Genomic DNA, 16729 nt, shown 5'->3' with positions numbered 1-16729 from the left:
GGCTCATCCCACACAATCCCTGCTGATCCCACTGCCACCTTTCAGATGCACGTAACCCTTGGACAACTGGCAAGCAAACCTTGGATGATTTGCAACCCCTCTGTGCCATACCCAGTGCTGGATTAAACCCTACTCCCATTTTCAATCTCCCCCCTGCACGGAGCCCCCAGGCACTGTCACTGCTGCTCCTCTCCAAACTCGTCCAAGGGTGGGACTCTGCACATCCTGCACAGCAGACAGGACCCTGCCATGGGCTGGGACATCTCTGCACACACGGGGTCAGTGGCTGGATGGACAAGGAATGGAAGCACTGACACTGACGGGGACAGCAGCCAGGTAAGTGACACAGGGGTGGCAGACCCTGTCCCAGCCGAGGTGACCCTCCTGCTGCCCCCTGCCCACGCAGGCCAGCAGATGCCAGCTGGGCCCTCCAGCCACCCTGAGCACGGGTGACACTGAGGGCTCTGGGGTGGGCACAGAGGGGTGAAATGCTCCTGCACAAATGCCAGGAGCCACCACCAGCCCAGAGCAGCCCTGAGAGCTGGCACAGGGCAGGAGCAGGGGCAGGAGGGACAACAGGTACGGCGGGGAGTGACACCAAGGGAGATGCAGAATGCCCAACAAAGGGAGGTACAGGTGGGGGAAGCACCAGAGGGCACGACTGAGCTGATTAAGGAGAAACACAAAGGTAGAGAAGGTATTTGCCCAATCAATATCCTTCAGGGAAATGAAAGAGCTGCTTGCACTGATGCCCTGGGACTCCATCTCACCAAAAATCACTGTGACATTGCCAGGAAAACAAATTCCATCCTCAGGAGAAATCCCTGTAAGGAACACTCACAGCCCAGAGGGGAACACGTGCTCTTGGTAATGTCTCTGCATAGCCCTGTGTCAAACTGCACAACCCTCTTCACCCAACAGCCACAGAACCACAACACAAGGTGAAGCTTTACAAAGGTTTTTTCATCAGGTTTTGGTTTGGCCTTTATTTTTTTTTTTTAAGTGGTTGATGTTAAAAGTAATGCAAACACAACAGGTCGGGTTATAGAAGTTAATTCTAGGACTCAGAAGTGAGGTTGGTGTAAGTTAATGAGAGGATAAACCAAAACCAGAATTTTGTTTTTAAAGGACAGGTTTTAAAAAAATAAAGAAATGGGGTAACAGACAGAGCTGTATTCAGATTAGCAGGAATAAAAAGAAAATGTCTTCAGTCCAAAAATGACATAAACCTCATGAATGTGTATCCTCAAAGAGGAAATAATCTGAGAGTGAGGATTCAAATCTCAGGGGATAAATGCTCACTTTGGAAGGGATGCTGAGAACAAGCAGATCATTTCCTTGGATAAAAAGGCCCTGCTCAGCATGGAGCTGTGCACCTCAGGATGGGCAGTGCAGGATGAAGGGAGGTTTTTAACTCATTCTGTGTTCTGAGCCAGTGCAAAGGCAAAGATGGGCTTGTGTTTCAGCTACAGAAGGAACAGAGCGAGGGGACACTGTGCAGAAAGGTGAGGACTGAGAGAAAAGGAAATGACAGGACAGCTGGGAGGGATATTTCACCTCCCCTGCCTTGGGAGGCTGCTGGGGGAAGGGCAGCTCACCTGCTGTGCCTGGATGGTGCTGTGGGCCACCCCAAGGCCATCAGCATGGACACCTTTATGAGCAGTGACACTCACTCACCTCATCTTGTCAGCCCACTCCTAATTAGGGCTTCTAATTTGGGACAATGCACCTTGCACTGACTGCACTGGCCCCTCCTCCCTGGCTGCAGAGCACACCCACACCTGGCTCAGGTGTTGATGCATCTGTGACATCCACCAGCACTCAGTGCACTTGTGTGCTGAGAGATGGTAGATTTAGACTGGATTTATGGAAAAAAGTCTTCCCTGAGGGTGGGCAGGCCCTGGCACAGGGTGCCCAGAGCAGCTGTGGCTGCCCTGGAGCCCTGGCAGTGCCCAAGGCCAGGCTGGACGGGACAGGGAGCCACCTGGGAGAGTGGAAGGTGTCCCTGCCATGGCAGGGGTGAAATGAGATGAACTTTAAGGTCTCTTCCAACCCAGACCATTCTGGGATTCCCTTCCAGCTGCAGCCATGCTGAGCACCGGGGGCAAGGCTCTGAGGAGAAAAGAAAGAGGACAGGAACCACAGTCAGACAACTGAATGTCCTCAAACTGCAGACTTAAGAGTGCAGAGGAAGCCAAGAATGTCAGTGCACCTGAAATTCTGGGTCAGCTGCAGTAAATTCTAACAGAACTCAGCACTGCATTACTGGAGTCACTTGAGATGTGGTGCCAATATTTGAAAAAAAAGGTGGAAAAAAAGATTTTTACAATAAAATGCCTATGTGTGGCCTCAGCAGCAAGGGCAGAAAATACACATGGCTGGTGTTCATCAGAGGAGGCCAACCCAACAGCCTCCCTGTGCTGGGAAATCCTGATCTATTACATGAGAGATCAACCTCATACACCTGGAATTCAGCAAGATGTTACACACAGAGAGCCAGCTGAGCCAGAACATGAATTACCAGGAGCCTTGTCCTATGCCCAGAAATCTGATTTGAGAGGTAAAGCTGTTGGCAGCACACTGAGAAGGAACATGAGGCTGGGAGCAACTGCCAGTGAACCTGCCTGAGGATCACCCTTGAGCCCAAGGTCATTTAATAACTGCAATAACTTTGGCAGAAATTTTAGAGATTTACCAATGAAATCTGCTGCTGACTTCCCATGCCAGGTCAGACAAAGCAGCATTGAAAATCAGGCAGAAAGGAGATATATATATATATAACCAAGAACCAGCAAGGAGGAAAATCCAGCAGCTAAATCCAGATGTGCACTTGAAGCACTGTCCCATGTGACCTGCAGGTGACAAGAGTGGATGAGAAGAACAGTGTATGTGACCAGGACAGGCTGATCACCACCTGGTACAAGGACACAGTGACTCAAAGTGACTGCAGAGACATTTCCTGTGACCATGGTGGTGCCAGTGCTGTGGCACCAGGACCCCATGAGCTCCTACCCAGAGTGCTGGGTGGCACTCTGGTCACCCCATGGAGTTTAGGTCAAACCAACACTGTCTGAGGAGAGCAAACAGCAGTGAAAAGATGAACTCCTCTGAGGGCTACAACTGCTCTGCAACTACTTCAAGAAGAAAGAGAACCAAGTTAAGCTAAAAGACAATATTAAGACCAAGAGACACAGACACTAAGTTGCCCAAGAATAAATTAGGGCTGGAAATTACAACACAGTTTCTAAAATCTCAGCATAAAACCCTGGAGCAGTCTCTGGCGGAAAAGCAAAATCCACAGCTCCAGAGTAAGCCCAAGAAACTCCATGTGCTGTGGTGCTGCAGCAGCAGGAGGCAGGGCTCTGTGGCCCAGAAGGCCCCTCCAGTCCTGTGCTGTCAGACAGCTCCAGGTCACATCATGTTCATGGTGCTGTGAGCAGCAATCAGCTGCCCAGTTCCCTGCAAAGGGGCTGCTCCTGATGCACAACTCAGTCTGCTCCTCCTTAATTCCATTTACTCAGGCAGGCAGAATGGCAGGACACTGCTGACCTAAGGGACACTGCAGACCTTCCCTCTGCCCCAAGCACATACCCCAGTTCTCCATGGCACCCACAGGGTGCTCCTGCAAAGCCACTTTGTCCTGGGAACTCAGACCAGCTCCCAGTCCAAACCAGTGGCCTTTTACTGGAAGAACCAGCCCCACAGAACACATTCCTGTCCTGGAGAGGAAACAAGGCAGAACATGCAGAGCTCAAGGTGAGACCACAGCAGCCTTGACATCTGGTGTGACTGAGGGATGTACAACTCCACCCTCATTCCTCCATGACCAGCTCAAACTTCCCAAAATCACCAGCACAGTTTCCCTGCCCTCACCAGAAGCACTACAGGTTAGATTACCACCTTCTTTCAGGTGCCTGAGAAAGGTGTTCCATGAGCAGATGCCCAAGAAGCTCAGATACAGGATGAACTGCAGGACTAGGTGCTGTCACACCTCTGAGTGTGGTTCATTCTTTAAGTGCTGCAAACACTCTGAATCAGAGATCAGGATGGGCAGGTCTCAGCATGGTGTCAGATCTGGTGCTCTGCCTGAGTTTCCCACAATTCTGATTTCTACTTTGCCACTCTGCCCAGCAGAGCCCAACCCTTGGCACTAACCTCTCCTGGAGGCTGGAAACCCTGTGTGTGAGCTGATCCATGCCCAGAGCTGGGTGCTTTCCCTCCCACTCAGGTTTTGCTCTCTCTCATGATGACAGGGTACTGAAACATGGGGATTTCTTCTATCTGAGGTTTCCTCAGGGGAAAGCCTCCAGTCCCAGTAACTAGTGATGGTCCTTGCATATCCTACAGCTCCTCTGATCCTGGCCCTGCTGGCTCCAGGCAGGAGGAAGCAGAGGATGGGAAGATCCTCTTGCTCTCTAGACTCTGACTAAGGTGCTCTGTGAGGTGCAATGAATGGAAGCACTGTGGCTGAATGGAAGCAATTTGGCTGCTGCTCCTGCACCTCATGCTCAGCAATTTCTCTTTAAGCAGTTCTTCCTAAATGTCCGTCCTTTTACATTCATACAACTTTTGCTTTTCTTGCCAGAACCATAATTATGCAAAGGATTAACTTTGGAAAGACCTCAAACAACACAACAGCTACTTGCTGACTAGTGGGGAAAGAAAGCAAGACAGGAGAGGAGATCAGCACTTGTCAACCACCTAAGAGGGTGCAGACAGCTTTGATCCTCTCCACAACTGCCATTCCTGGAGCAGGAGTTCGCCCAGAACCCCCAGACAGCCTGAGGGGCAGCCATCACCCCAGGCCTGCTGCCACTGCCCAGCACTGTGGGGGAACTACTGGGCTTGTTTTCCACTGCTTTTCCTTCAGAGCAGTTTTGCTCTGCAGCAGACAATCTGCTGCATGAGCTACCTTGCTGGGGTGAGCTGGAACTGCTTCAATGCCGTGACAAGGAAAACAAAACCACCTCTGCCTCAGATTGCTGCATGAGCATCACCCCTGAACAGGAACCCCACACTGTTACCAGGGCTGGGTGCCCTGACTGCTGCCAGTAGATCCACAGCCAGCGTGGAAACCACTCTGCTTTAATTAATTTCTAATTACAGTCTACTTGCTGCATGTTATCACTCTCCCTTCTCCTGCAGACTTTCACCTGAATTCCTAGCTGTATGAAGTCACCATAACTAGATCACAGGAAGTGGGAAGGACTGGGGGACGAGGGGAGGAGGGAAGACAAGGAGACAGCACGGATGAGCGGAAACCTACAGCGGAGATGGAAACCAAACTGACAGGCAGAAAATGCAACTGGAACCCTACACAACAAGAGCCCTGTGGGCACGTGCACGACACTGGGTGTGATGTAATGAACCCTGGGAGAGGGCTCTGGAACAGGAGCCTGCCTTCAGAATCGAGATAAAACCTGAGTTAAGGCACGGAGCACCTGGGTCCCTACAGTGCCGCCCCCCCCAGCTCCTACCTGGTAGATACCTGTCGTGGTCGTACTCGTGTGAGCGCTGCATGTGGCTGTTCTGAGTGAAAGGCTGGTTCCCAAAGAGGTTGTCACTGCGCAGATTGTGGCACAGCTTCTCCAGGAAGCGGAGGACGTAGGTGATACTGTTTACTGCTGGCAGGTTCAGAGTGTGCTGTTCCCGATCAAACACAGCTGGAGACAGAAACAAACAGAGCCCAACACGTGAACCCCCCGCCAGGGCGGGAGGCTACGCCCAGGGCCGCACAGGCAGCTCCTGGATCTCAGCATCCTGGGCTCTCAGAGCCAACAAAGCCACTGCCTTCCTCTGCCGGGGCAGGCCAGGACCAGCCTGCTGCACCCAGCGCGGGGCCGGCGGCGCCGCGTCCGAGGGAACGGAAAAGATTCCAGGAGGGGCCTGCGCTCGCAGATCCAGCTACGCACGGCCTTAAAGGAGAAATAAAACCCGGGGTATTTCTTGTCTTTCCGTGAGGAGCTGTGGAATCCCCCCTGTTGTGGCTCTTCCCAGGGCTGGGGCAGGATTGCTGCCCAGGCTGGTGCCAGCACTGAGCACTGCCCGCTCCAGCAGCTGTGCCCGCGGGCCATGGGAACTGCTCCGCTCTGAGTCAGCTGCCAGCTGTTGCTTCACTGACACACATGTGTGGCAAGAAAGAGAAGACAGAACTCTTCTGTCTGCCCCTGACCTGTGGCTGCAGCGAGCTTCAGGACAGACATCTTCCGAGAGAATTCTTGCAACAACCTCTCTGGAGGCCAAGTGCTGCGGGCCCGTTCTCACCTGAGATGACCTCTCCCCCGTGGCCTTGTTTTAAGAAGGAGAAGACTGTTTTCTGATGATAAGCACAATCAATGCAGGCCTGTACTGCTTGCTGCAGGACAACAGAAGCTCGAGCTGGTCCAAAATGGTCTGGCAGCTGCTGAACTTTCTTCTTGTCTAGGTGGGGCCCAGTGCTGCCGTTCTTGTTCAAGTAAATGCAAACTGCCAACATGAGAAATGTGTTTGCTGTTAACCCACTCAAGAAAGCAAGAAACAGATGCCTAAAATCCAACCTGAGAGATGCTGAGATTTTAAGACTGTCCAATCACTCACAAAGTGGAATGCACCACGACTGCCTGACTGCATCCTCACAGTGGAGCCGCTCCTGGAGGGGAATCCCCTCCAAAATCTTCCTGCCTCATGCTCACCTTCCAAACTGCTGCTGTTTCTCCCATGCTCTCCCCTGCAGTCAGGCTGTAAAGTGGTTTCCATGCCAGCCAGGTAAGGTGGCTGTGATGCTCAGAGGGGAAGAAGGAATGCAGCCTCCACTTTCTAGGGGTTCCCACAGCTTTTCCTTTTTAGGGAAACTGGCTTCTATAGGTTCCTCTGCAAATTGACCAATTACATTCTGGGGAAACAGAGGGCTCAGCCCATATCCAGTGCTTGACTCAACATGTCAAAAGCAGCTTTGCATTAGACTTTCCTGATCAGATTCATCCTGTAGCAGTGCATACACTCTTCACTGCTGCTCCTCCTCCTCCCCTATTCCCTCCTGTCCCTGTGTGCCTTGATATCCTGGCTGGAGCTGAGCAGATCACAGTCCTTCAGCACCTCCTCTGCCCCTTGTGCAGTTCCAGCAGCTGTGCCTTGCATGATGTGGGAGAGCTCACACTTGGGACTCGCAAGGGGTGCTGCACACCCGACTGCCCCGGGGCACAATGGATCACAAATGTATCTGGAGATCTGTGGAGTCACCAGCATGCAGGGGAAAGGGGCCCTTGCACCCAACAGGTGGGCTTGAAATCCTCCTACTTCACTACTTCCAACAGAAAGATAAATGAACAGCTGCTCTGGACTCACGGGCCTCTCTCAGGCCAGCCTTTCTGGAGTGGTAAGGATTGCTGGTTTACAGGCTTAGGAAGAAATGGGACTCTCTCAGGGTGTTGCTGCCTGCCTGCTGCAGCTCCTAACTGTGCAATCCTGTCAAGAACGTGGTCCAAGACCCTCCTTACCTGTGGGAGCCTGCATGGCAGAGCTGGGGATTGTAGCAGCGTCCTGGGGCACAGTGCTTGTGTCTGGCTCTGGGGTACTGGTTGTTGGAGAGGTGGGTGCTGGGTTCAGCAATGTCCTAGGTTTCCTCTGCAGAAAAAGAGGAGATAGTTCTCCTTTTACCCCTGCTCTCCTTTACCACCCATGATCACTACACTCTCTCCTCTGCATCCAACAGACAAGGCACTGTGGAACATGACACATTTCTGATGGTGATGATGGGGTGTCTCAAGAACCTAGTAATCAATATGTGTGTATTTTACAAACCACAACCCTGAAGAGTAACAAGCCTGGATCTGCCACCTCTGTATGACTCAGACTAGCCTCACACAAAGGACAGGAGAGCTTACTCTACCCTTTGGCCATCCTGTCACGCTCCCAGCACCTGCCATGCTACTCCACAGCCAATGCACTTCCAAAGACATGGATTCTTGATGGAAATGATCTTTAGGACACAGACATTCTCTACAGCTCCAGGGCTGGGCTCTGAGGACACTCCCAGCCCACACACCCCTCTGGTCTCCTACTTGCTGCAGTCACCCAGCCAGAGGCTGAGACAAACGTGCACAAACACACGCATGCACCAACCCATGGCAGGACCTGCAGCACCTGCTGTTCACCCGCCTGCATCAGCATCAGCTTTTACCTTACTGCCAGGCTTGGGGCCTCTCTTTCTGGGGAATTTCAAAGGCTCCACTGACTTGGAGGGTGTAGGCATGGGGTGGTGGATTAGTGTTTTGGTCGTTCGACCACGCTTCTTCCCTGTTTTGCGACGCCTTTGCCCTTGTTGCTGCCCCAAACCAGTCTTTGTGCTACTGTGCATGCTAGGTTTCTCCGAGTTTACTTCGGAGGCAGGTAAAGGGCTCTTTGGAATCACAACTGAAATAAAAAGAGAAAAAGCAAATGTAATTAAATCATGTGAGAATCAAAACAAGAGCAGCCTCCATCTTTATACAGTGTCACATGGAAAAATCTGGAGAACTCCCAGACCCCTGAGCGGGGGACTGCTCTCCATGCCAGAGTAAAAACCAAACACACGAATCTCCAGCTCAGAACTTGAGCTAGGGGACACTGGGGCTTAACCTGGACAGGCTGAACTCCAGAAGGATCATGCTTGCAGCCATACCTTCCTTCCTGAAAATAACTGGCACCTACATCTCTTCCTTCTGCAAGCAGTGACCTGCCAATGGCTATGGAAAAGGCTGAGAGCATTCCTAGGGAGGGATCAGCCAAGACCTGTCTGACAGTCACAGAGCCAGTGCTGCAAACACTGGAAATCCCCTCTCTCAAGGCTGATGTCAAATCTGTCCCTAAATTCCCAGCAAACTGCAGTGGAAGGAACCAGCTCCATCTACCCTGCCTGCAGGAATTACTGCTCCTGGTCCTGAGCAACAGCTCATCTCTGCTGGACCAGCTGCCCTGCCCCTCCACATACTACCAGAGGCACGTCTGTTCCTTCTTATCTTCTCACTCTTTCCATCACAAAATCAGGTTTCTGCTATACTTGCCCACACATCCCTTAAATTTGGTCGGTCATCTTTCCCAAGCCTGCTAAAGGCCAGAGCTATGCTGGCCCAGCCTAGCAGAGCAGTATTTTCTCCTGTTTTAAATTTCTGCTAAAAAGAAACAAACCAAAATCTTGTTGCATTTGAAAACTGCAGAGTGATCTTTAGGAGGTCTTGTTTCTCACATCTGGAAACCTCAACATAGGGGCAAGGAATTAGGAAAAAGCACAGGCAAACACTTTTGAAATCAGAGGCTTTGTAGTTAAGGAAAAAAGCCTTAGCCAGGGCAACAGAGACAATACAAGATTGATACCAGGATGGCACAACTGTGGGCATATACAGAGATTTTTAAGGTTTCTGTAATGAGGTTTCAGGAGCAGTTACTGTGAGCAAGGATTTATTCCCCTGGCACAATGAAGTTGTGGCTGCCCCTGGATCCCTGGAAGTGCCCAAGGCCAGGTTGGACAGGGCTTGGAGCACCCTGGGATAGTGGAAGGTGTCCCTGCCACGGCAGGGGGTTGGAATGAGATGAGCTTTAAGGTCCCTTCCAACCCAAATCACAGAGTGCATCCAGGATCCAGCCCCATTCTGTTTGTCATGTGGGCATGTTTAGTTTCAATTTTATTGCCTTGCTTTTGTGCATTAGCAATCTGTATCAGAAGCTGGGAAGAAGCACACAGCCATCAGGATCTATCTGACTTCCTGAATAAAGACTTTTTGTGTCAGGCAGACACAGGGAATGTGGCAGAAACAGGGTTTTACTACTTTTTGTCTGAGCTGTTAGTGTTAAAAGCAAGACTATTTTGCTGTTAGGAAAATGAGTGTGATAGCTCAGGTGCTTCTTAGCGCTGATGGTACTCCAGAAGTGTCACCTGCTCCAGGTGACACCTGGCACTGAGCTGCAGGGAGGAATGGCACAGGTAAGGCAAGTGCTGATCATGGAATCGTGGGGCCTCTGCTTCAGGTGTGCAATGACTGATCTCAGCAGAGAAATGTTTGTACCATACCATTTATTAGACTCCCACAAGTTGACAGAACAAGGTTAAAGGTTGAATGGAACAAGTTGCCCAGAGCAGCTGTGGCTGCCCCTGGATCCCTGGCAGTGCCCAAGGCCAGGCTGGACAGAGCTTGGAGCACCTGGGACAGTGGGAGGTGTCCCTGCCATGGCAGGGGTGGAATGGGATGGGCTTTAAGGTCCCTTCCAGCCTACACCAATCCATGATTCTAAAACTCTCCATACTCCAAAGAAACTGTTAAATCTCAAAGGGATGTGAAAGTCAGGGCAGGGAGCATTTCCTGTGAGATCTGCACAACACTCAGTGTCTAAACCAAGCTGTGCCATAATGAGGTTTTTCTAATGTGGAGGAAAAATTGAGAATTCTACAGACAAGCTGTGAGGCAAACATGTTTTCTCAGTTTTATTGGTAACAAACCCAGAGAAATGGTGCATTTGGGAAGTTGGCATGCAGTAGGCAGAGCAGCTGGACTGCACCCTTAGCTCCCAGGCTGGGACCACATCACTGGGAACTCATGCCAGGAAAAAGGAGACTGCTGTCAGATGAAGTCCTGGTGAAAGCTTTCACTGTATAATCTTATGTTAATAAGTGATTTCATCTTTTGGTGAAATAAATGCAAGAAAAATCTGTTGCCCACTTCAGCTGTAAAGACAGTACACATAACAGTAATTTGCCAGGCTTGAAGAACTGGTTTTTGGATTTGGACAATAAAAGCCCATAACTGGGTGCATGCAGATCCCATGACGGGACACCTCATGTCCTTCAGCCACACAGAGGAGTTCCCATTGTGCCTGTGCCCCTGGCAGCACATCCCTGGTCCCTCTACAGCCACGGCTCCTGCAGGGACGGAGGAGCTGCTGCAGCAAGGGAGGCTGTTCACTGAAACAGGCTAAATTACATCTAAATGTGCAGCCAGCTCAGGCCAGAGAGACACAGACTGTGACCTAGATTGGGGCTGTGTGCCCAGCAGTGCAGCTGAGCACAGCCCTGAGCACAGCCCTGAGCACAGCCCTGGACAGGCACTGATGTTTTCCCTGGGGCTGATTCCATCAGACTGATGCAATGCACAGACATTTTTCTGACCTGCAGTGATTTAATGAAATGAGGTCTTATCCTCCCAGGATCCAGCAGACTTGCCTGGCTTTTTGTTGGATTTGAACCAGAATCTGAGCAAACACCAGCCTGTGCTAATACATTTCTCCTGCCCTACCAGATGCACTGAGCAGAGTCCTCCCACAGCTGTACCTGCACATCAATGGTGCAGCCCCCAGAGCACAGGGTTACAGCTGGCCACACTCTGCCTCAGCCCCATGGCACCACTTCCAGGGACTGGATGCTCCCTAAAGGAGCCTGTAGTTTCTTTTCAGGTGCCTGTTATTCTGTAGGATTTCAGCCCCTGCTGTCATGCAGATGTGGTCCAGAAACAAGGGATTGCTATGTAGGGATCAGTGTCCACCACTCAGCCCTGCCTGCACCCATCCCAGCACCCACAGAGCTCCAGAGGTGGAAACAGCTGTGCCCAGCAAGCAGGATTACTTCACAGCTCCAAGCACTGCCTAAAGTGTCCTTTAACTGCCAAAAGCTTGATATTTACTGCATCTTATTCTTACTATTATTACATCTTAATTACTAAAGATCTAAAGCTATCAAAGAGTGTCCAAAGAGAGGCCACAAAGATGCTGAAGGGTCAGGAGGGGCTGCAGGAGGAGCAGCTGAGGGCTCTTGGTGTGTGAGCTGGAGCAGGGCACACTGAGGGCAGAGCTCAGGGATCTGCAGCTCCTCCCGAGGGGCAGCTCCCATCTCTGCTCTGGGACAGGGACAGCAGCCAGGGCACGGCTGGGGCTGGGCCAGGGCAGCTCAGGCTGGAGATCAGGGCAAGGCTCTTCCCCCAGAGGGTGCTGGCACTGCCCAGGCTGCCCAGGGAATGGGCACGGCCCCGAGGCTGCCAGAGCTCCAGGGATGCCCAGGGTGGGGCTGGTGGGGACTCTGAGCAGGGTCTGGGACTGGACTGGATGATCCTTGGGGTCCTTCCAGCTCAGGATATTCTGTCATTCTATGATTCAGCTGGTGACAGAGCCAGCCCAACAATGAGCAGCTGCCAGAGACATCCTCACTTTCTTCTTCCTTGTACAAGCCACTAAGAGGAGCCACATTTTCAGAAAATCATGTAGGGCCTCTCTTACTTAAAAAATCAAATTTTCCTGAGTAAAGCAGCATCTCTGTGCCACAGCTTTGTTGCTCACCTGAGCTCTGAGCAATCTAACCATCCAAAGCTGGCCTTGCTTTGCAGGAGTTGAGCCATGCAACCCTGAGATCCCTTCTGACCTGAATCTGAACTCATGGTTATTTCAGCTCATTAAGGGGATAGAAAACTAATAATTAGAATTGTTCTGCTGGCTGAACTGTCTTGTTTTGGGTCACACAGGCATCCAGGACAATGGCAGACATGGAGGAGGAGGAGGAGGCTGGCTGGCACTGGATCCATTTGGCAGAGTGAGAAAATCACCCTGAAAATGCAGCTCAAACACGGCTGAGCTCAGAGCAAAAGAGAAGGTGGGCACCACTGATGATGCTATTCACCATTGAAGGATTAGTTTAAACAGAAGTTTTGAGCTTTCTGCAGAAACTATCAGACTTGACAGAGAATTCCTGATTTCAGGCTCTACTTCCTAATGCCAAAACATTCCATCAGCTGATACAAGGCACCTGCAGCTGCTCACCACACTGGCACTGAAATCCTTGCTTACAGGAGACTCTGCACAGCTGCCATCCACACTCTGAGGGTTAGTCAATGCTTGGAAGCAACATTTGTCACCCATCAGCTTATCTGAGACTTGTCACAGCTTGAAGAAGACAAAATTACGCCCCTGGGACAATAATTACAAAGTCAAAACCCAGAGAAAAATATGGAACAGAAAAGTTTGAAGCTGCAGAAAGGTTTCCTGCCTTTCTCTCCTATTTACAAGGTTCATTTACCAAGAGCAGCAGGAGCACAAATCCCAAATTCCCATTTTCTGTGCCAAGGGCTCTGTACTCTCAGATGCAGCTGTAGTTCACATGCTTCTGCCTGGAGATCTCCACAAGGGCCCCTGCAGTGTCCTGAAGTGCAGGGGGAGATTTCTGAGCACACCACTCATGCCCACTCCAAAGCTCCTCTGACAGATGTCGTGCAGGACACCCCTCCAGTGTCCTTTGGTGCTCACTGCCCCTTGTCCATCTTCAGCACTTCCTGGGCAGAAGCAGCACTCAGAGAGGTGGGTTAAACAGGCCCTTTTAAGAGAAGCAAATTTGCCAGAGAGCAGAAATCTCGTTGAGATCTGGCTGAATCCTTCCCTGCGTGAGGCATTCCAATCCCAGACATCCTGAAGGTTGGAGCTGGACAGGAACCAGAGCTCAATGCCTGTCCCAGAGTAAAATGTGAAAGCTTCCAAGCCCTGTGATTCTTCCCAAAGCAGAGACCATCATCACTGGTCACCATGAGCACAAGTGGGAGAGAAATAGAGGTCCTGGGAAGGCTCCAGACTTGGATTGTCCTGAGCTCTCAGCAGATATGGCAGACACAACACAGGACCAAGGGTGGGAGACATGGGCTCCTTGCAAAGACAGGGATTAAGAACAAGACTCCAAATCCTGGAATTTAAAGGGTGACCAAGGTCTTGTCACCAAGGCTGGAATATGGTGCCAAGAAGAAACAAGGTGTGGAGTATGAAATCCTTGAAGTGTTTTGCAAAACTGAGCATTTAAACCCTTCCATCTTGATGGGAAATCCTGCTCTCCTTGTGGCTGTGCTACACAAACTCTCACCCTGGGCACATTTAGGCTGACTTCACTCTGCTTCCAAACCTCTCAGCAGAGGATGGTTGGGCAGAGCCACCAGCCCTGCCTGCAATCAGCAGCCCAGTCAGGCACTTTTAGACCCCTGTAAATAACAGCCCTGCAGCACTCTTCTTCCTTGAGGTTGTCCAACTCCATCCTGAAAGCTCTCAGACTTGCACCATGTCCCAGTGAACAGGAGCTCTGTTACAGGTCAGAGATCCTGCAGAAACAAAGTGATGACCCCAGCGCTGTTCAACCAAAGAGAGGGAGGTTCCAACCCCAGGAAACCTCCTGTCAAGACTAAGGAACACCCTGAGATATTGAAACTCTCTTTTGGGCCAGGAAGCATGGTGGAAAAGGGAAGGAAATATCCTAAACCAAACCCAGATTCTCTGGGATATGAAATATTTCAAAATAAAACATGAGGAAAAGCCAAGTTGAGAGGAAGGTCTAGACACAGAGTAAGGACAGGCTGAAGACCAGAAGAAACTGCTTCTCCCAGGTCAGTTCTTCTTCTCAGAGGCTCCTGCCAGCCTCAAGACATGACTCAGTACCCTCAGCTCTCTCACATGTCATGGTTCCCACTGAGCCACACATCAGGTGTTTGCTGAGCCACAGGCACTGCCAGCACCCCAGAGCCTTTTGCAGGGCTGGGTCCCTTACCAAGCCCCCAGACCTCCAAACCCCACATGTGTTCCAGGACACACATCCAAGCTGAGCCAGGGTCACTGCTAAGAGCCTTGGCTCTGGGCTCCAAATAGCTCAAGAGATTTTTCTTGGGATCCTCCAACAGCAGCCTCAGAGGCAGCACCACCCAGGCTCCAGGGCTGCTGGTGTGTTACAGTCATGGACAAACACCTGAACCCCTCTGTGTACCCTCCTTCCTCCTGCTGTTGCTGCATAAGCTCTACCTGTGTGGTCCCCAAACCATCCATGCCAGTGCAAAGCAAAGTCACCCAGCTTATGTGTGAGCTCCAAATCCCAGCTCAGTCCTGAAGAGACACTAATTAGTATTTTTCCCATCTCCTCCAAACAGGAATGCACAGGAGCTCACCTGAGCTCTAACCCTGCCAACTACTCCTGATGAGGCTCCTCTTCCCACCACTATGTTCTTACCCTGAAGAAGGGGGAGAAACCAGGCAATGTCCAAAATAAAAGAATAAAATGCACATTACCTTTGCCCCTGGGCAGGAAACCTAGCAGCTGATCACCATCTTCCTTTGAGGAGACAAAGCAGTTAAACAACAAGTCACATGGCAGCAGTGGTGGTGAGAAACAAAGAACTTCATGAACCTTCTGTCCAGGATCAGCATCTTGTAACCCCCTGGAGTCACTGCAGCAGCCACAGCAGGCAGCTCTGGTCCCAGGGTAACACAGAGCTGTGAGCCCAGGGTGGATGGAGCTCCCCTTCAGCCTATCCCCATGGTAACTAGCTAAAACTACTCACATTTGCTTGCTCTGCAAGCAGAGGAGGCAGCAGCTGAGCCCAGGCAGAGGGAGCAGGTCTGAGGGCACACACAGACCTGTGCAGGCACTGGCCAGTGCCCCCAGTGCCCTCACCCAGCTCCCACCGGCCCTGGCACGGTGGCAGAGGATGAGCTCTGTGTTAGCTCTGCCCTGCCTGGCTGGGCTTGGGGCTCTCTGCCAGCTGGGCTGCTGCCAAGGCAGCAATTCCAGTCCTCCAAATTCCAGAGCTGGAGCAGCTTCCAGCTCTGCCCGCCCAACCTTAACACTTTCACCACTGCCCCTCTCCCACAGCAGGGAGTCACCCCTCTCTCTGTCCCAGAGCATCCAGAAGGCTGGAGCAGGGGGTAGCAAACCCATCAGGAACTCCAGAGCAACTTGGCATCAGCCAGGGTGGAGGAATAGCACAGGCACCTTCTGAGATAGACAGTGAGGGCTTTACCTGTGTCCCTGCTTCCCTGGGCTCAAGGTGACAGTACTGCCCTGCCCTCCAGCAGTGCCACGAGAAACATGGGGTAGACTTAAGGGACACTGCTGTCTGTCTGTGTGTGTGTGGGCAAGTCCCTTCAGGCTGCTTTGACTGTGGCTGTCCTGTGCTGGGCCAGGAGCTGGGCTTGATGATCCTTGTGGAGCCCTTCCAGCCCAGGGTGTTCTCTGACTCTAGACCCCTCTGAGCAGAGCTCCCAGCCAGCACTCAGCTGAACAGAAAGCCCACTTCACTTTATCTTCCTAAGATCTGTATTTAAGGGTAAAAAAGTACATGTATAAGAGGTGTGAAAAGACATGTAAGGTGCTGTACACCACGTATGAGGAGTGGAGTAGGGACTCCTGGCCAGTGGACATCCCTGGGAGCACTGCTGTGGGTGGGATGCTGAGGGAAGTTTGCTGCACACACAGAACTGCCCCTCCTTTGGGACAGCCACTGGGCCCTGCCTCCCCCAGCAGCTGCCAGGCTGAGGTGGAGAAGCTGTGGAGCACAGGATGAACTCTCCCATGTTCTGCCTTGCTCTGTAGCCCAGCAGAGCCAACATCCATCCCTGGCCCGTGGCCAACGTGGAGAGAGGACCAGGACCCACCACAGGCACAGGCACTCCCAGAGCTACATTTCCCCCATGTGGTGTGTTGGTTTGGATCCCCCAGCTCCAAGGTGTGCAGCATCCAGACAGGAGCACCAGGAGATGCCCAGGAGATGCCCAGAGCCATCTGGCCACTGGCCACAGAGGTCTCCCAGCAGGCTGCTGCACAGCCAGCAGGCAGCAGTGGAATTACCAAGCAGGCATGCAGGCTGCTCCTCCTCGCTGTTTGACCTCCCTTCCCTTCTTTAACACACACACACGGCCTAATGAAAGTTCCATGGAGTGGCTGCTGGGCCCCAGCTCCCTGCCCAGCAAACACTGCTGGGAGTGGGAGGCCCTG

The 16729-nt window shown here is 51.8% G+C and overlaps 1 protein-coding gene across 5 annotated transcripts in view; it reads right to left on the bottom strand.

The window, feature by feature from the left end:
* SCMH1 (Scm polycomb group protein homolog 1) overlaps nt 1–16729 on the bottom strand; it is a 64528-nt gene that overhangs the window by 13380 nt on the left and 34419 nt on the right. For 4 of the 5 annotated variants that reach the window (XM_059868855.1, XM_059868858.1, XM_059868859.1 and 1 more), the window contains 4 exons: nt 8159–8391; nt 7476–7602; nt 6265–6465; nt 5478–5663 (listed from right to left, as the gene is read on the bottom strand). In XM_059868855.1, the coding sequence (XP_059724838.1) occupies nt 5478–5663; nt 6265–6465; nt 7476–7602; nt 8159–8391 (747 nt within the window). The remainder of the gene's footprint in view (nt 1–5477; nt 5664–6264; nt 6466–7475; nt 7603–8158; nt 8392–16729) is intronic. The other variant, XM_059868860.1, reaches the window with a different exon arrangement.

The sequence above is a fragment of the Haemorhous mexicanus genome, chromosome 27 (assembly GCF_027477595.1).
Source record: "Haemorhous mexicanus isolate bHaeMex1 chromosome 27, bHaeMex1.pri, whole genome shotgun sequence".
Lineage (NCBI taxonomy): Eukaryota > Metazoa > Chordata > Aves > Passeriformes > Fringillidae > Haemorhous > Haemorhous mexicanus.
Note: the sequence above shows the minus strand (reverse complement) of the source record. Positions and strands in the feature narration are given on the sequence as shown.